At 45.1% G+C, this 20,094-nt stretch overlaps 1 protein-coding gene across 3 annotated transcripts in view; it reads right to left on the bottom strand.

The window, feature by feature from the left end:
- Positions 1-127: 127 nt before the first annotated feature.
- Positions 128-20,094, bottom strand: part of FAM193A (family with sequence similarity 193 member A) — a 116,913-nt gene continuing 96,946 nt past the window's right edge. For 2 of the 3 annotated variants that reach the window (XM_032395466.1, XM_032395467.1), the window contains exons 20-21: positions 9,759-9,840; positions 129-1,145 (exon numbers count right to left, since the gene is read on the bottom strand). In XM_032395466.1, coding sequence (XP_032251357.1) covers positions 1,052-1,145; positions 9,759-9,840 — 176 coding nt within the window. In that variant the 3' untranslated portion in view covers positions 129-1,051. Of the gene's footprint in view, positions 1,146-9,758; positions 9,841-20,094 lie in introns of all 3 variants that reach the window. The other variant, XM_032395468.1, reaches the window with a different exon arrangement.

The raw sequence follows: 20,094 nt of genomic DNA, 5'->3' as shown, positions 1-20,094 counted from the left end.
GCTCTGTGTAGTCCCAGCCTGCTGACCCTCCGGCCCACGTGGCTCTGCGTCCCCTGCCCCGTAGGTCAGAATGTGGGGACCCCTGCTCCGCCTCCACCCCGCCGCTGCTGCTTGGTTACCACTGCTCTCTCCCCAAACCCTCTGAGCGTCGGGCCGGGCTCTGTCCTGGGCCTGGCCCTGCCTGGCACGCGGAAGGCCCCGGATACACTGCTGCGTGGAGGATGGTGGGGGTGCCAGGACCCCTAAACTGCTGCCAGGGGTGACCGGGAGATGCTCCAAGGCTGGTGGCCCAGGTTTCCCTCGGGGGGCACTGCCCCCCACTCGCCCCGTGCCCTGCCCCGCCCCCGGCACCACACCGCCCCCAGCAGAAAGCAACCAGACGAGGTCTTCTGCTGTACTAATGTATTCCATCTTTCAAAAAGAAAGACATGATTTTAATATTACTTAACAATATGTTAAAAAAGTAGCCAGGCAGGCCTCCGTGTTAATACAGTCGTACACTCTCTAACAGACTTGATGGTGTGAGTACTGGGTGGGGTTCTGTTTTTGAACTTTCTCATTCTGCAAGGGGTCTTACACAAGCTGGCTACAAGTCAGGGGTTCGGACACAAACAGCGCGACGTGTACACTCTGAGACAGGAGGTTGTGCAGGAGAACGGAAGAGCGCCTGCCCGCCTGGCCCGCCTCGGTGGGGTGCAGGGCACACGAGAGCTGCGTGACGGCAGTGCCCCGGCGGGGACAGACGACAGGACAGGGCGATATGCAGAGGCAACGGGCCACGTGGATGATGAAACGCGTCTCTGGCCACGAGCCAGGCTCCGGGCCGCGCGGCGGAGAACCGGCAGGAGCTACTGTTCGATCCGACGGCACAGCGCTGCGCTCAGCGCCTCACTCACAGACACACGCACACGAGCTACCGGCGCGGGCCGGGCAGCGAGTCCTCGGTCTGGGGGTCTCAGGTGCGGCGGCCCACCCGGCCCAGCCCTGGGCAAGCACAGCAGCTCCGGGGCCTGGCCCACCTCCCGCGCGTCCCTCTCCAGGCGGTCCTCATTCAGTGGGCAGCAAAAGTGGCTTTTTTCAAGCTAAAATTGGACCAGTTGATGGACAGTCTTTGTCGGGTCTGTCTAGCGGAATCCAGACAGAATCTGTGAAGACAAAGAGCCAAACAGTCAGGGAAGGAACAGCCCACAGGCGAGCTGGTGTCGGCAAAGCCTAGTGTCCTCCGGCGGGGGGGGGGGGGGGGGGCCCTCAGTGTGCCAGGCCCGGCGACAAGGTCCCCTCCACACCTGGCCACCCCTTCAGAGCGGGGAAAGGCCCTCGGGAGGACGGGGGCCCCCTTCTTCAGGACACTGGCCAGCACCCTCAATGTCCTCTGGTGTTCTGTGTCCTTCTTAGCTGCCCAAAGGAAGTTTCTGATGAGCCCATCTGAGAATGTGCCAATGGCCACCACCCTGCCCTTCTCCACGTGGTAAGCCGTGGAGATCCCCTCTGCCCTCATTTATCCACGAACGCACGCGTGAGTGTGATATGGAACGGGACCTGGCACGGTGAGACTCGGCCACAGCGCTGCCCGCCGCCCCCAGGTCTCCAAGGCAGGCCTCCAGCCCTGGAGCCCAGCTCTGCTTCACCCCTGCACGCCCAACAGTGTTTGAAAAACACCACCTTCTGCTACCTGCTTCCCAGGCAATAGTGGGTGATTCTGTATTAAATGAGGAACACTTCCTTTCAACCGCCTATACTTCACATAATTTCTGAAGTTCTCACCTGTCCAGCTCTCATCTGAGCAGAAACTTGAATTAAGCCTGAAAATGGTTACTGCTGTCACCCACCCAGAAGCTGAAATGTGTTCATTTACACGGCGGTTCAATCGCCCACAACTTCTTGTGCTGCCTGCCGGGCGGTCTGTGTCCGTCCCCGCCCTGCTCCCGAGAATCCAGCCTCTCCTTCCCGGGCCACAGTTGGTCAAACCCTGAGTCCTAGTGGTGTCACCTTTTCAAGCTTCGGGAACTCCCCCGTCTGCCTCCCCCGCCCCCCCTTGCTCTGGCAGTAGCTCCCAGCGGTCCCCAGCAGGCCACACATCCCCGCGTCTCTCCACCCGCCGTGGCTGTAATGCCCACAGGTGGCTCCGAGCCAACGGAAGCAAGGCCCCCGACGGCTCTCCCAGCACAGGGCCCCCAGGCCCCCAGCCACCGGCTCTGCCTCCTTCCCAAACCCCTGGCTCCCCTGCACCCGACGCTTCAACACCCCCTGCCCATCAGGCCTCCGTGTAGTCCTCTGTGGACCGTGTCACACACGCTGTGGACGTGTACCCAGGTGACCGGGACCAAGCCTGGGTCGCCACAGCCCCCCAACCCAGGTCCGAAAGCCCAATCCCGCTGACCCCGTGGCACCTCGCTGTCCTCACCCGGGAGGCAGCCCGCACCCTGGTGTCTGTGACAATCGCCCCACGATCTCGCAGCCCCTCACCCGTGTTTGCGTGTGCGGATTTCTGAACTTACAGGAACAGAATCATCCTGTGTTTTTTTCTTACTGCTTGCGTTTGTCAACACTATGTTGTGCGATTCCTCCGTAAGGCCGCTGGGTGCTCGTTTCCAAGGCTCCAAGAGCTCACCCCGCGGAACGGACAGACAAGTGGATATTGCTGCTCACGTGGGTCGGAGCGCGGGGCTCCGTGAAACGGCCAGCTTCGACTTGACCCAATTCTGCCAAACTTCTCCATGGTCGCTGGAGCCACTCTGTGCGCCCCCCGGGGGGTGGGGGAGCCGCTGCCCCTGCGCGCCCAGCCCCCCATCAGGCAGGAGGCCTCTCCACAGGTCCATGGTCACCGTTTTCTGTGACAGCACATCTGTCCACGCTGTTTGTCTTTTCCTGCTCTGTCATGTTTATCTGTTCTGATACCAACCCTTCGTGAGGTGCTGCGCACACGGTCTCCTCACTTTCTTTAAAGAATTGTTGATTTTAATGTCATTTACCAATCTTTTATTTTATGGTTGGTGTTTTTAAGAATCTTTCCCTACTCTGAGGTCAAAAAGATACTCACCTATATTCCAAATCAAAAGGTTTGCTTTTGACATTTAGAATCTTAACTCATCTAGAGCTGACCTTTGGGTAGGATATGGGGGGCAGATCCAATTTAAAAGTTTTTCTTACATAAACTTTCATAGCTCCATTTATGAACACACCTTCATTTCCACTGTCGATCTGTCTTTTGTCATAAACCAAAGCTCAGCGTTTGTATCTGTTTCTGGGCTCCGGATTCTGCACGAATATCACAATGTTTTCATGATCGTCTTTGTAATGGGCAAGAAAAGCCGTCCGTTCTTCCTGTTCTTCTAGGAGGATCAGATTAATCCTTTAGAAGTTGGTTTGATTTTTGTGTGAACATCACACACATACAGGAGAGTAAACAGACGTGTGCTCGAAAGGAAACTGCTCCGGCAAACACTGGGGAGCACAAGCATCAGGCTGGGGGACAGCGCCTCCCGGCAGCCCCCACCCACCGCAGAAGGAATCACCATTCTGGCTTTTTACGATAATTTCCTTGCTTTTATTTATAGTCTTAACACCTATGTACTGTAGAGTATCCCTGAACGATAGACTTAATTTTTAAAATATACTTTACTGAGGTATATTTTATGTACAATAAATTACAGTTATTCTAGAGCTCACAGTGCTGACAAATACATCGGGAAACTATCCCGTCAATCAAGACACAGAACACTTCCAGGAAGTGTCCTTTTGCTGTCATCTCCTTGCTGCCCCGGCCCCAGGCAAACAGGGATCTGCCGTCACTAGGGATGAACTTGTATTTTCTGGCATCTCATGTACACGGAACTTTGCACTTTGTTACCTCTTGTCTGGCTTCTTGCCCTAAGCACCCTGCTTCTGAGATCTGGCTCTGGTTGTTTCATCAGGAGTATGCTTTTCACTGCTGAGTGGTGTCCACTGGACGGACAGAGCACAGTTTATCTGCTCATCTGCTGTGGATACAGGGTTGTCCCCAGTTTTTGGCTATTACAAGTGAAACTTCTAGAAACATTCATGTAGGAATCTTTGTGTGGATACATGCTCTTATTTCTCTTGGGCAGACAGCCAGGAGTGGAGCTGCTGGACTGAAAGGTGTACATTAAAAAATGTACTAATGGAAAGAGCCCAGATGTCCATCAACAGATGAATGGATAAAGAAGACGTGGTGTGTATATACACAATGGAATACTACTCAGCCATCAGAAAGAATGAAATCTTGCCATTTACATCGATGTGGATGGAACTAGAGGGTATTATGCTGAGCAAAATAAGTCAGTCAGGGAAAGACAACTACCATATGATCTCACATGTGGAATTTAAGAAAGAAAACAGAGGATCATAGGGGAAGGGAAGGAAAAATAAGATGAAATCAGAGAGGGAGACAAACCATAAGAGACGCTGAACTCTAGAAAACAAACCGAGGGTTGCTGGAGGGCAGGTGGCTGGGGGGATGGGGTAACTGGGGGATGGGCATGAAGGAGGGCACGTGATGTGATGAGCACTGGGTGTTTTATGCAACTGATGAATCACTGAACTCTACCTCTGAAACTAATGATACATTTTATGTTAATAATTGATTTTTTTTTTTTTTTGAAGATTTTATTTATTTATTTGACAGAGAGAGAGATAGCGAGAGCAGGAACACAAGCAGGGGGAGTGGGAGAGGGAGAAGCAGACTTCCTGCCGAGCAGGGAGCCTGATGTGGGGCTCGATCCCAGGACCCTGGGATCATGACCTGAGCCGAAGGCAGTCGCTTAACCAACTGAGCCACCCAGGCGCCCCAATAACTGATTTTAAATAAAGTAAATCTTAAAAATGTACTTTGGTTATGTCTAAACTGAGCTTTATATAAACAGTGTATTATGTATATTCTCGTGTTCTGCCTTTTGTCTACTATTCAGTTCGTAAGATCCACGCTGCAGACGGCTCTGGCTCGTTCCTTTCCTCGGCTGTACAGCATCCCACGTGTGACTGTGTCGTCACGTATCTACCCTACACGAATGTGTTTTAGGAACACTCAATTTTACAAAATCCTTCTTGGGTTTTAAAATCTACAGATAAATTTTGGGAAGTGAGATACCTTTATGATACTCACTTTTCCTATCAATGAATACAGGCTCTATTCCAGGTCTTCAATATTCTTCACTCATGCTTCATCCTCTTCTACGCATAGGTCGTGGGCAACTTCTGTTAGATTTATTCATGGAGACTGCATAGATTCTGGTGCCGTTACAAATACTGTCTTTATTTAAACTACATTTTTAAATTACGGATGGTATAGAGAAACATAACTTCTGTACACTGATCCTACAGCCAGTCCCTTCACTAAAAATTCTTTTTCTTGCTAAATTCTTTTGTAATTCCCTTTGTAGTCAATTAGATCATCTGTAAGTAAAATGGAACTTTATCTCCTGCTTTCCACTCCTTAAGCCTTTAATTTCTTTTCTCTTATTATGCTGCCTAGGAACCACGATTTAAGGCTGAACAGAAGAAGTGGAAACAGAGAGCATCTTTGTTCTGCACATGCTTCCACGCTTCCCGTTTGAGAAACTGTTTCATGTAGATTTCTTTTCTCTGTCTCTTTTGGTAAACCTCCTTTTCAGGTTAAGGATATTTCCTTCTACTACTAGTTTACCATTTTTCTTTTTTTAATTAATTGAATGCTAACATTTTTATCAAATGTTTTTTCTAAACCTATGGAAATGATCATATGGCTCTTCCTTAATTATCAATTTAGCAAATAGCATTTGTGGATTTCCTAATAGTAAATACTCCTTGCATTCATTCCTGGGGTACACCAGTTTGGTCACATACTGCTTTTTAAAATACTGTTGGATTTGGAATGTGAAATTTTTTTGCACCCAATTAATATTCATGACCGAAACAGATCTGTGATTTTTCATGTTTTCTGTAATCACTTCTAGCAGATTTTGGTATCAAAATCTTCCTTCTCTCATAAAATAAAGTGGGGTGTCTTGTGCTGTCTCCTCCCGTCAATCCTCTGGCAGAATCAGTAGAAGGCTGGATAATCTCTTAAGTTTTGGGAGAATTCTCAGCACAAATGTCAGAATGTAGTGTCTCATCGGGATTATTCACAACCACTACCCTGATTTCTTTGATGGTTACTGGATCCTTCAGGCTATTTTGTCATTGGGTTGATTTTGTATTTGTTTTAAAATTAATTGTGAAGTTGTTCCCATTGTTCTCTTACGGTTGAGTCACTGCGGTACCCGTAGCTCTGTCTTCCTTCTCACTTACATAGTCACAAAACTAAAGAAACCCTCTTCATTATGGAAGATGTCAAACCCACACGAAAGCAGAGTGTGGTGACATGGGTGCAGCCATGGTCCAACTTTGATAATTATCAACATTCTGGTTCTTTTCCATCTAATTACTGTATTGTTTTGTGTCTTTTTTCCCCTATTTTATCCTGGTCAGTCTCTCAAAGGTTTATTTATTTACTTAATATTTTCAAAGAGTCAAAGTTTGGCTTTGTTGATCTTCTCTGTATTTTTCTGTTTCACGACTTCTTTTATACATTATCTCCTTAAACTTTCTTTGGGTTTATTTGGTTGTTCTTTCCCTAATTTCTCAAAAATCCTTAACTCATTAATTTTCAGGTTTTTTAAAACTCACTCGGCAGTCTTAAGACTTCACTGAAAGAGTGCTTGAGAACGAACTGTGTCTCCATCCCACAAGTTTTCATATGCAGTGTTTTCCTTCTCTTCTGGTTCCACATATTTTTAAATGTCTATTGTGGTTTCTTGTTGAACCCATGAGTTAAACATACATACTTTCAGATTTCCAAATACTTAGGGACTTAAAAATTTACTTCTTGTAAATTGCTGATTTAAACGTGGCGTGGTCAGAGAACACAATTATACATATTTCTTCTCTGAAACTTCTGACCCTTGCTTTCTGTGGCCCAGTACCTGCTTCGCTTCCATGAGTGTCCCCCGTGGGCCCAAGAACACAGACACCCTGTTCCCTGGACGCACTTTCATCTGTATTCATCTTCCACATCCCTGTGGATGCACGCACTGCTCAAGCAAGCGGCCACACAGACATAGTTGGAGATGTCCTACACGGAGAGTAGATCTGATCCTCTATGCAGCCCAAACTATTTCCTGTTTGTATTTTGAGGCTATTTCATTTAGTACCTAGCTTAAAATTTCTATGTCTTCCTCACACACTGAACCTTTTAGCACTATGTAGCAACCTTTATCTGTCCCTTACATTAATCCATATTCTGTCTGATAATAACATAATTATACACCACTTCCTCTTTACTTCCACCTTTCTATTCACTGTATTTTAGGTATGTTCTTATAAACAGAGTGTGTGTGTGGGCGCGTGCGCATGCGTGTAAGCATGTGTGTGTATATATTTAAAATCGTTAACACAATCTGACAAACTTTTTTTTTCTATCATGGTTGCTGATAAAACTGAACTTGTGTCTCTCGTGTTTTTAAAATTTGTTTACTGTACTTTCTTTACATTTATTTTTTCATTTTGAGTTTTGATTTTTTTCCTTCTACAGATTAGCAATTTATACATCCTATTTCTATTCTTTTAATGCTTACTTGTGAAACTGTATCGCCAATTTAGCTTCAAGTCTGAATATTAAATACCTGTTAAATACCTCAACGAGAAAAGGACGCGAGGATACTCAGCTCTATTTCACACCTAGCTTACATACTATTCTGTTCAATACTGTGGTTCTTTCAGACATAATGTCAATTAGACATTATTACTATCTTGTTACAAAGAAAATGTTTTATTTAACAACATTTATCAGGCTGTTTCTCTCTCTCCTTCCTGCAAATCACACTGTCTTTCTGAGGTATCTTTCTCTCTTGAAGATTTTTTTTTTTTTTTAAACATAGATCTCTTTGGAGCAAGTTCCTGTAGTTTTTCTTTACTATGGAAAAGAACAGGTTTGTGGTATACGCAGTTACAGACGGACAGCTTTCTCTCAACGCTGTAAATATCACCCCATGGTCTTCTGGTTTCACATTTGCTATGTTGAAGAATGGATTTTTGTTTGTTTATTCCACTGGTATATGTTGTGCTTCTGAATTTGTAGATTTGGATTTCTCATTAGCTCTGCAAAATCCCCAGGTGCTGTATCTCTTCAAATACAGCTTTTCTGTAGCCTTCACATTCTCCTAGGGGGGCTCCAGTTAAATGTATGTCAGACTCAGTCTCTCCTCCATGTGTCTGAGCCTCTTTCCTCTTTTCTAATTTCTTTGTATGTGGGTGCATTCTGGGTGCATCTTTCAGATAGTTCTTCCAGTTCACAAATTCCCTCTTCAGCAATGTCTAATCTATTTATCATGTATCTATTAACATCTTGATTTTACTCATTACATTTTTCATTTCTAGATGTTTCTTTTCCCCAGGTCTTGGGTGTTTGATAATCTTTGTTTATAAGGTCATGCATGATTTTAAAGTATATGAGTCCTATAGGTCTACCTTGGGAAAATCTCTCTCCAAAGTTCTGCCTTTATCCACAAAATGCTCCCTAGAATCCAGCCTCAGGGCAAACTATCTTAGTAACTCAAGTGATTTGCTTACAGATTCTTTGTACAAACACACTTCCGTCACCTGAGAATGACAATTCTATTTCTTCCTTCTGATCCTTGTCCCTTTGTTTCTTCTTACACCTTCACAAACAGAAGTTGTAACATTGGGCATCCTTATCTTCTTTTGTCTTTTTTAATCTCAAGGGACAGCTTTTAATGTTTCACTGTAACTATGGCATTTATTGTATTTTATGGATACCCTTTATTATGTTAAGGATATGCCTATCTAGTCCTATGTATGAGTTTTTATTAGAATGGACGTCCAACTTTAGCAAATGCTTTACTCTGCCTGCTAAGATGAGATATATACACACACATGCACACATACATAAATTAAATAATAAACATAACTTCCAGAATAATTTAGAATTCTATCATATTTCATTTATTTTTATCTTTCATTTTTTTTAAGGAGGCTCTGTGCTGGGCGTGGAGCCCAATGCGGGGCTTGAACTCCTGACCTCGAGATCAAGACCTTAGCTGAGATCAAGAGTCAGACGCTTAACCGACTGAGCCACCCAGATGCCCCTACAATATTTCAGATACGAGTTAATGACTTTTTGCACTGCAATCTACCTGCTCCTTTTGTGTGTGTATGTGTGTATTATCTGAAACAAACAGGTTAAAAGAAGGAACAAGAAACTTTAAAATGAAATTTGCTTGCTGTAATTCACAAAGTAGATAAAATACTATTGAACACAGTACTAATGAAATCTGCTTATCGGGAAAACTGAGCGAATCTCTAAAATGTTACTTTTCTCCCCAAAAGCATGCCGTTATCAGTGTGTTCCAATGTCAAGCACACATGAGGATGACCAGGGATGCTTGTGACAACACAGATGTTGGGTCCCTCCCAAGAGTAATTCAGCAGGTCTGGGGAGGGGCCTGCTCCCTGATGCTGCTGGTCTGGAGCCACGGTCCTCAACCAGTCTTCACACAGAGGGGTGGGGAGAGGTGACTGGGTGTGAGGGTGAGTGAGGAGGCCCGTGTGTGTGCCAGGACTGTGGGGGGACGTGTGTGACAGGCCCCTCGGCTAGTTCACAGAACTCGTGTCCATGACAGCAGCAATGCCAGGGGGGGTCAGGAGGGTCATGTCTGGCAGCCGTGAAACCATCATCATTTCAGACACAAAGCCGTAACATTTACCTTTTGAAATACTCCACTTCCCTCTCTGTCTCATCCATATCCACGCTGTCTAGGTCGATATCTTTAGGCAGAAAGACATCATCTGTAAAATGAAAGAAAAGAGGAAAGTCAGATTATAAGAGAACAGATTACCTGGCTTTACTTAATTTTAATAACTTCACAAACTGAAAATTTTCTCTAAAATCAGACTTTACAAACAGCCAAAGGAGGGCAGATGTCTCTCATGTGCTTGTGAACTTCCACGTTCAACCTGGAAATTATGGAACTCACAAGGTTTGCTGAGCAAAGCAACTGTGGCTTCAGGTCCCACTAGAAGAGCTCCATTGGCTGGCACCCAGATTCCCCAAGCGACTGGTCTTTTTTTTTTTTTTTAAAGATTTCTTTATTTATTTGTCAGAGAGGGACACAGCAAGAGAGGGAACACAAGCAGGGGGAGTGGGAGAGGGAGAAGCAGGCTCCCCGCAGAGCAGGGAGCCCGATGCGGGTCTCAATCCCAGAACCCTGGGATCACGACCTAAGCCGAAGGCAGACGCTTAACGACTGAGCCACCCAGGTGCCCCGCAACTGGTCTTTACCTGATACATTTCCGTGATGGGAGGGCCCTTGAGAAGACTCCCTGAAACCTAAGGTGCTTGCAAGCCCAGAGTCTGTCCTAAGTCCCTACAGGAGGGCAGGAAGCAGTGGGGGCATGCTAGTGAACAGAAGCCCAGAAGGCAGCCCCACGGGGAGGCGAATGCTGTCCCTTGCAAGTGCCCCTCAGGCAAGAGGACACGACTGACTGTACCGGGGACCCCGACATCAACCTCTACTGGAAGACGGCTCTCCCAAACATTCAGTTTATACGTGCAACAATCCCAAAGACATGATCAAACACTTTTCAGGCTGTTCCAATAAAAAAGCAAGGCTGTATTTCACTTTGCAGTTAAATCACCTTCTTTGAAAACAGGCAGGATGGCAGGGAGAATAATGATTCAGGATTATTCCAACTCCTTGAATCTCAGCAAGTTTGAGGGGTTCGACTTCGTGCTTCTTCTCTGCCCGCCCTGTCTGTTACAACCCGTGGGATCCTGGGCACCAGAGGCTACGGCAGCGCACAGCTGGGCCGCTGGGAGGGCTGGCGGCGCACACACACCTGGCCCCATCCTCAAAGGAAGGTACAGAGTCCCCACTTCCCTGCAGACTTTAGCATGGGATAATTTTTTGTCCTCTATAGAAAACAAAGACACACCTTCGTTCCTTTCACTGGGGCACTTTGACAGTAGCATAAGCCATGGTTCAGCTGTAATGGCAGCTAACGTTTTGCTGACTTAGACCACCAGGCAGAGTGCCTTCACACCCGTGAGCTCACAGAAATGTCTGCGAGGAGCTTCCCTGTAGGGACCTGCATGACCACAGCCCCTCCCAGCCACCCTCTGCCGGCACCCAGAGCTCCCTGTGCCCAGCTTTCCTCCTCCGCACTGCCCTGCCCCCACCATCCCCTCCTTCCATGGGGACACGGACGCCACCAAACCTCCCCCGCTGCCCCAGACCGCTTTCGTGAGTTGCACGTCCCTGCAGCTGGCCCCCTACAGGCACCTTCAGGCATCTGCCCCCCAGTGCGGTCTGCTGTGAGCCTGCTCCGTTTCTGACGGGGAACCTCAGCCCACCTCACTCTCACGTCATGGCTTCTACGGGCCCAGCAAGTTCTCTGTGAACAGTCTGGGACCCCCCCCCCCCCAACAATCTCTACCCACTGCTGCTGCATCAGGGCTGGCCTTCACCAGCCTCCCAGCCGGGCTCCACCCTGCCCAACCCAGCCAGTGCAGACTCATCCTCACGACACATGCAGTCACAGCTGCCCTGTGTCCATGGCCCGATCCATTCCTCCCTGGCCACCAAGACTATTCCGATTGGGCCTCCGTCTACATGTCCACTTGCAGACCTCGCCTGCCTGCCGACTAGACTTGCTGAGGCCCGGCTCAAAGAAATGCTGGTGTATGAGGAAGGGCGACATGGGGCAGGAGTGTTTAGAGATGTAATGAAAGTGACGTCTAGGAGAGCGAGTCTCTGATCAACAGTCCTTCCGTTAACAGTTCTGGGAGAGGAACAATGACAAAAGCCAATAAGCAGGTATGTCTGCTGGAAAAGCTGTCCTCGAAAGCAATTTCTAATCTTCTTTTCTTCTGATCAGAATTAATAATCACTACTGAACATCTTGGTGTAAGAAAAAAAAGCGACAGAACCATAACCAGATTCAGTACCAGGAAGACATTCTTCACAACAGCAAAGCTACGTTAATCAGAGTGGAAAGTGCGACCCAGCCAGGCCAGGCTTCTGTACATCATTAAGACTGTAGGAAACATTTTGCTTTGCCAGAGCTCAGAGAATTCTATACCCCTGACCCCTACTTGAGGACATGCGCCTAAGGGTGAGCATCATCCAACTGGAAGAGGACAGGAACACTTCACAGGAGGACCAACACCAGCACGGGATGCAGTCAGATACAACCTACCTGTGTATAGGTTATGGAGACCTATAAACACCCTGTGTCTGACATAGCAGAAATAATGCAGCTGGGAAATGGAAGAAAAGGGACTGCAAAAGGCGGGGATTGAAAAGGATGGAAGCAGCTCATGGACTATTGTCCAGGCAGTAAGTGGTGTCAGAGAAGCTGCCTTGAAGCCAGCTGTGGAAGGTAAGCAAGGAAACCAATGACGGGGCACCAATGGTACAAGTGTGGAGGGATGCACGCAGGCAAGATCGCCGACTTTCTTAAACACCAATGATTTTCAAAAATAAAAGCTAAGAAAAAAAGAATCACATAGAAAAAGAAACAGCAAATATAAAATATACAGAGCAATTATAAAATGTCGTCGGAGCTGAGACAAAGCACATAGTAATATATGCAAATGGGGCTTAAATCACTTCCAGATAAGATTTTCCATTTGGCTCACAAAGCAAGATACAAGATTTGTGCTGTCTGAAATCAGAGAACGAGCTAACACTGAGGGACTCAGGGATGAGAGCAGAAGTGTCCCGCCAGGCGAATGGAGACACAAAGGGCAAAGGGGCAGCGGTCACCGTCTTAGACAAAGTAGAATTCAAGGCAAAAGCACAACAAAAGGACATTTTTTAGTACTAAAACCCACAATTCACTAAAAAAAAAGATATTACAGTTAGGAATGTGCACCAAATACAAACACCACCTTTATAAAGCAAAATTGCAAGAGAGACAAGAAAACCTAGAAACTCATTAATAATAAATAACAGAAGACAGGGGCGCCTGGGTGGCTATGTCATTGAGTGTCTGCCTTCGGCTCAGGTCATGGTCCCAGGGTCCTGGGATCGAGCCCCACATCGGGCTCCCTGCTCCGTGGGAAGCCTGCTTCTCCCTCTCCCACTCCCCCTGCTTGTGTTCCCTCTCTCGCTGTGTCTCTCTCTGTCAAATAAATAAAATCTTTATATATATATATATATATATAAATAAATGAATGAATGAATGAATGAATGAATGAAATAACTAACAGAAGACAGGTCAAGAGGACAAACAACCAGGAAGGAAACAGAAGACCTAACCCTGAATATTACTGATCAATACATCATGAAGATATATACCTTCAATTTTCACCATGATAACAGAAAAAAATACACTTTTATCTCAAGTGTATACAGGGCAGTTACAAAAGCTGGTCACAAGGAAAATATCAGTAAATTCCATAAAGCAGAAATATTATGAATAATATTCTCTGATCGCAATGCAGAAAACCTAGAAATTATTAACATAAAAAAGGATTTCCCAGGGGAACCTGAGTGGCTCAGTCTGTGAGACGTCTGCCCCTGGCTCAGGTCATGATTCCAGGATTCTGGGATCGAGCCCAGTATTAGGTTTCCTGCTCAACAGGTAATCTGCTTCTCTTTCTCGCTCTGCCACCCACCCCCCGCTTGTTTACTCTCTCTCAAATAAATAAAATATTAAAAAAAAGTCTCTTCCACCTGGAAACCTAAAAGCCACCTATTAAACTACTGGGCGAAGGAGGGGATAAAAACAAAGAAATTCCTGAATTTCTTAAAACAAAATGCCAATGAAAACATTATCAGACTATGAAATATATTTAAAGGAATGATCAGAGGAAAATTTGAAATGCTAAATACTTCGATCAATAAAAATGGTGGAATGAAAACAAATGAGCTAAATTCCCAAATCAAAAAGTTAGAAAATAAACAACAAAGTAAGAGAAAGCACGGGAAGAAAATAAAGATAAAAGCAGAAATTGATGATATATTAGAAAGAACAACAGTAAACCTAGCTAATAAATAGCCTGTTTTTTTAAAAAAAAAAAAAAGTGAATAAACTTTTTTTTTTTTTTTTAAAGATTTTATTTATTTATTTGACAGAGAGAGACACATAGCGAGCGAGGGAGCACAGCAGGGGGAGCGGCAGAAGGAGAGGGAGAAGCAGGCTTCCCGCGGAGCAGGGAGCCCGATACAGGGCTCGATCCCAGGACCCTAGGATCATGACCTGAGCTGAAGGCAGACGCTTAATGACTGCGCCACCCAGGTGCCCCAAACTTTTTTTTTTTTTAAAGCGGGCTCCACACCCAATGGGGGGGTTGAACTCACAACCCTGAGATCAAGAGTCACAGGCCCCACTCACTGATCCACTCGGGCATCCTCAAAATAAGTGACAAGCTATTAATTAGCTGAATGAAACAGAATGGGGAGAAAACACAAATACACAAAATAAGAAATGGGGAGGAGGAGGAGGAGCAAGATGGCGGAGGAGTAGGAGACCTAAATTTCATCTGGTCCCAGGAATTCAGCTGGATAGGGATCAAACCATTCTGAACACCTACGAACTCAACAGGAGATCGAAGAAAAGAATAGCAACAACTCTCTGAACAGAAAAGCGACCACTCTCTGGAAGGTAGGACGTGCGGAGAAGTGAATCTGAGGTGATATTCGGGAGGATAGACGGCGGGGGAGGGGCCTCCGTCGGCCACTTCTGGCAAGTGATAGAGCCGCGGAGCACAAAACCGGAATTTTTAGAAGTCGGCTCCGCTGAGGGACGTCACTCCAGTGGCTAAGCGGGGGGTGGAACCCTCGTGGGACAGTGTGGTCTCAGGACCCTCAGGGTCACAGAAAGACCGGGGGTGCCTGAGTGCGGCAGAGCTCCCAGGTATCGGAGCGGGGAAGCCGGCTGCAGAGACGGAGCCGAGGCGCGGGCTCTCAGCTCGGGGTTGCCATAAACCGTGATCCGCGGCACAGTCGGGCCACCGCTCCTCCAGCAGGGACCCAACAAGCGGCAGATCCGGGGAGACTCCCCTTCCTCCCCCGGGAGGAGCGGTGCGGGAGCGCACCGCAGGGATCTGCTGGGTTTGGAGACTCCACACGGGGTCAGGGGCCAGAGATAGAAACGCGCGGTCACAGGCCGGGTGAGCACGGAGTGCGGTCGGAGACCGGGGAGACGGGAGTGACTGACTGCTTCTCTCTGGGGGCTCACTGAGGAGCGGGACCCCGAGTTCTCGGCTCCTCCGGGGCGGAGACTGGGAGGCCGCCATTCTCACTCTCCGCCTCCGAAGCTGGACGGAAAGCTTGCAGGGAACCAAAGCTCCCGAGAGCAAACCCGAGCAGATTACTTAGTCTGGACCGGGCAAGGGCGGGGCAATTCCGCCTCCGGCAAAGACATTTGGGAACCACGGCAACAGGCCCCTCCCCCAGAAGATCAGCGAGAACAGCCAGCCAAGACCAGGTTTACCGATCAGTGAGAACGGCAGGACTCCAGCGCTAGGGGAGTAATGCACAGAGAATCCATGGCTTTTTTACCGTGATTCTTTAGGCTTTCAACTTTAAAAAAAAAATTTTTTTTTCTTTCTTGGGATGCCTATGTGGCTCAGTTGGTTAAGCGTCTGCCTTCACTCAGGTCATGATCCCAGGGTCCTGGGATCGAGCCCCGTGTCGGGCTCCTTGCTAAGCAGGGAATCTGCTTCTCCCTCTGCTTGTGCTCGCTCGCGTGCTCTCTCTCTCTGACAAATAAATAAAAATCTTTAAAAAATTTTTTTCTTTCCTTTTTCAACCGATTTTTTTATCAACTCCTTTTAATTTTAATTTTTTTAAAGATTTTATTTATTTGACAGAGAGAGACACAGCGAGAGAGGGAACACAAGCAGGGGGAGTGGGAGAGGGAGAAGCAGGCTCCCCTGCTTGTGTTCCTGCTCTCGCTATCTCTGTCAAATAAATAAATTAAAATCTTTAAAAATAAAATCTTTTTTAATTTTCATTTTTACAGTTACACTCTATCCCTTCATTGTACTGAATCTTACTTTTGTATGTATGTAAGTTCTTCTTTCTTTACAATTTAGGGATGCAGTTTCTTCTAACAGACCAAAATACACCTAAACTCTAGTGAATGGTTCTGCTTTATTCACCTGTCTTATCATATTCTCTTTGTTGTTGTTTTTTGGGGGGTGGGTTTTTTTTTTTTTTTGTTAAAGTCTTTTAAAATTTTCATCTTTACAGTTACATTCTATCCTTTCAATATATTTATTTTTGTATAAAAAGTTTTTCTTTCTTTACAATTTTGAGACGTAGTTTTTTCTAATTGACCAAAATACACTCAGGAGACAGTATACTGCTCTGTTCTGTTAACCCGTTTATATCCCTTTTTTGTTTGTTTGTTTGTTTTTTTTTTTAAAGATTTTATTTATTTATTTGAGAGAGAGAATGAGAGAGAGAGAGAGAGAGAGAGCATGAGAGGAGGAGGGTCAGAGGGAGAAGCAGACTCCCTGCCGAGCAGGGAGCCCGATGCGGGACTCGATCCCGGGACTCCAGGATCATGACCTGAGCCGAAGGCAGTCGCTTAACCAACTGAGCCACCCAGGCGCCCCTGTTTGTTTTTCTTCTCTTTTGTTTTTCCTGTCTTTTAATTTCCATTTTTACAGTTACATTCTATCCTTTCATTGTATTTGACTTTACTGTTACACATATATAAGTTTTTCTCTCTTTACAATTTTGGGATCTAGTTTTCTAAAAACCAGACCAAAATACACACAGAATCCAGTGTATTGCTCTATTCTGCTCACCTGTCTGATTATATTCTTTTTCTTTTCGTGTTTCAGTTTCGGGTCTGACTTGTTTAGTGTATAGTTCTCTGGGGTCACTGTCGCCATTTTAGTACTTTGTTCTCTTGTTCATCTATTCTTCTCTGGACAGAATAAGATGGAAAAACTTACCTCAAAAAAAGAGAACGAGAGGCAGTACTGACTGCCAGGGACTTAATCAGTACGAACATAAGACGTTGGAACTAGAGTACAGAATCACGATTATAAAGATACTAGCTGGGCTTGAAAAAAGCATAGAAGACATCAGAGAATCCCTTTCTGGAGAAATAAAAGAACTAAAATCTAACCAAGTCAAAATCAAAAAGGCTATTAATGAGATGCAATAAAAAATGGAGGCTCTAACTGCTAGAATAAATTAGGCAGAAGAGAGAATTAGTGATATAGAAGATCAAATGATGGAGGATAAAGAAGCTGCGAAAAAGAGAGACAACTACTGGATCACGAGGGGGAGAATTCGAGAGATAAGTGACACCATAAAGCAAAACAATATTAGAATAACTGGGATCCCAGAAGAAGAGGAAAGGGGGGTGGGCAGAAGGCATACTGGAGCAAATTATAGTGGAGAACTTCCCTAATGTGGGGAAGGAAACAGGCATCAAAATCCAGGAGGCACAGAGAACTCCCCTCTCAATATCATTAAAAGTAGGCCAACACCCTGACCTATAATAGTGATCCAGCTAGGATGTCATTCAAAATAGAAAGAATGATAAAAAGCTTCCAGGACAAACAGAAATTAAAGGAATTTGTGGCCACCAAACCAGCCCTACAAGAAATATTAAAAGGGGTCCTCTAAGCAAAGAGAGAGCCCCAAAGTAACACAGACCAGAAAGGAACAGAGACAATATAAATTATCAGTCACTTTACAGGTAATACAATGGTACTAAATTTGTATCTTTCAATAATTACTCTGCACGTAAATGGGCTAAATGTCCAAATCAAAAGACACAGGGTATCAGATTGGATTAAAAAAAAAAACAAAAACAAGACCCACTGATACGTTGTCTGCAAGAAACTCATTTTAGACCGAAAGACACCTCTAGATTTAAAGTGAGGGGGTGGAAAGCCATTTATCATGAGAATGGACATCAAAAGAAAGCTGGGGTGGCAATCCTCATATCAGACAAATCAAATTTTAAACCAAAGACTATAATCAGAGATGAGGAAGGACACCATATAATAATTAAAGGGTCTATCCAACAGGAACATCTAACAATTGTAAATATTTATGCCCCTAACATGGGAGCAGCCAATTCATAACAAAATCAAAGAAACACATCAACAATAATACAATAATAGTAGGGGACTTTTAACACCCCTCTCGCTGCAATGGACAGATCATCTAAGCAAAAGATCAACAAGGAAATAAAGGCTTTAAACGACACAGTGGACCAGACGGACATCACAGATATATTGAGAACATTCCATCCCAAAGCAACAGAATACACATTCTTCTCAAGTGCACAAGGAACATTCTCCAGAATGGATCACATCCTGGGTCACAAATCAGGTCTCAACCGGTACCAAATACTGGGATTGTTTCCTGCATATTTTCGGACCACAATGCTTTGTAATTGGAATTCAATCACAAGAGGAAATTTGGAAAGAACTCAAATACATGGAGGCTAAAGAGCATCCTACTAAAGAATGGATGGGTCAACCAGGAAATTAAAGATTTAAAAAATTCATGGCAACAAATGAAAATGAAAACACAACTGTTCAAAATCTTTGGGATGCAGCAAAGGAGGTCCTAAGAAGGAAGTATATAGCAATACAAGCCTTTCTCAAGAAACAAGAAAGGTCTCAAATACACAAACCTAACCTTACACCTAAAGGCGCTGGAGAAAGAACAGCAAATAAAGCCTAAACCAAGCAGGAGAAGAGAAATAATAAAGATTAGAGCAGAAATCAATGAAATAGAAACCAAAAGAATAGCAGAACAGATCAATAAAACTAGGAGCTGGTTCTCTGAAAGAGTTAATAAGATCAATAAACCCCTGGCTAGACTTATCAAAAAGAAAAGAGAAAGGACCCAAATAGATAAAATCATGAATGAAAGAGGAGAGATCACAACCAACACTGAAGAAATACAAACAATTATAAGGGTATATTATGGGCAACTGTATGCCAACAAATTAGGCAATCTGGAAGAAATGGATGCATTCCTAGAGATGAATAAGCTACCAAAACTGAAACAGGAAGAAAGAGAAAACCTGAACAGATCTGTAACCAGCAAGGAAATTGAAGCAGTCATCAAAAATCTCCCAACAAACAAGAGCCCAGGGTCAGATGGCTTCCCAGGGGAATTCTACCAAACATTTAAAGAAGAATTAATACCTATTCTTCTGAAACTGTTCCAAAAAACAGAAATGGAAGGAAAACTTCCAAACTCTTTCTATGAGGCCAGCATTACCTTGATCCCAAAACGGGACAAAGACCCCACCAAAAAGGAGAATTACAGACCAATATCCCTGATGAACATGGATGCAAAAATTCTCCCCAAAATCTAGCCAATAGGATCCAACAGTACATTAAAAGGATTATTCACCACGACCAAGTGGGATTTATTCCTGGGCTGCAAGGTTGGCTCAACATCCACAAACCAATCGATGCGATATACTACATATATAAAAGGACAAGAACCATATGATCCTCTCAAGAGATACAGGAAAAGCATTTGACTAAGGACAGGATCCTCTCTTGACTAAAACTCTTCATGGTGTGGGATAGAGGGAACATACCTCAATATCATAAATGCCATATATGAAAAGCCCACACTGAATATCATTCTCAGTGGGGAAAAACTGAGAGCTTTTCCCCTAAGGTCAGGAACACAGCAGGGATGTCCACTCTCACCATTATTGTTCAACATACTACTAGAAGTCCTAGCCTCAGCAATCAGATAACAAAAAGAAATAAAAGGCATCTGAATTGGCAAAGAAGTCAAACTCTCACACTTTGCAGATGATATACTGTGTGTGGAAAACCCAAAAGTCTCCACCCCAAAACTGCTAGAACTCATACAGGAATTCAGCAAAGTGGGAGGATATAAAGTCAATGCACAGAAATCAGCTGCATCCTATACACTAACAATGAGGCAGAAGAAAGTGAAATTAAGGAGTCGATCCCATTTACAATTGCACCCAAAACCGTAAGATACCTAGGAATAAAGCTAAACCAAAGAGGCAAAGGAGCTATACTCAGAAAACTACAGAACACTCATGAAAGAAATTGAGGAAGAC

The sequence above is a fragment of the Phoca vitulina genome, unplaced genomic scaffold, assembly GCF_004348235.1.
Source record: "Phoca vitulina isolate PV1807 unplaced genomic scaffold, GSC_HSeal_1.0 scaffold85, whole genome shotgun sequence".
In the NCBI taxonomy this organism is placed as follows: domain Eukaryota; kingdom Metazoa; phylum Chordata; class Mammalia; order Carnivora; family Phocidae; genus Phoca; species Phoca vitulina.
Note: the sequence above shows the minus strand (reverse complement) of the source record. Positions and strands in the feature narration are given on the sequence as shown.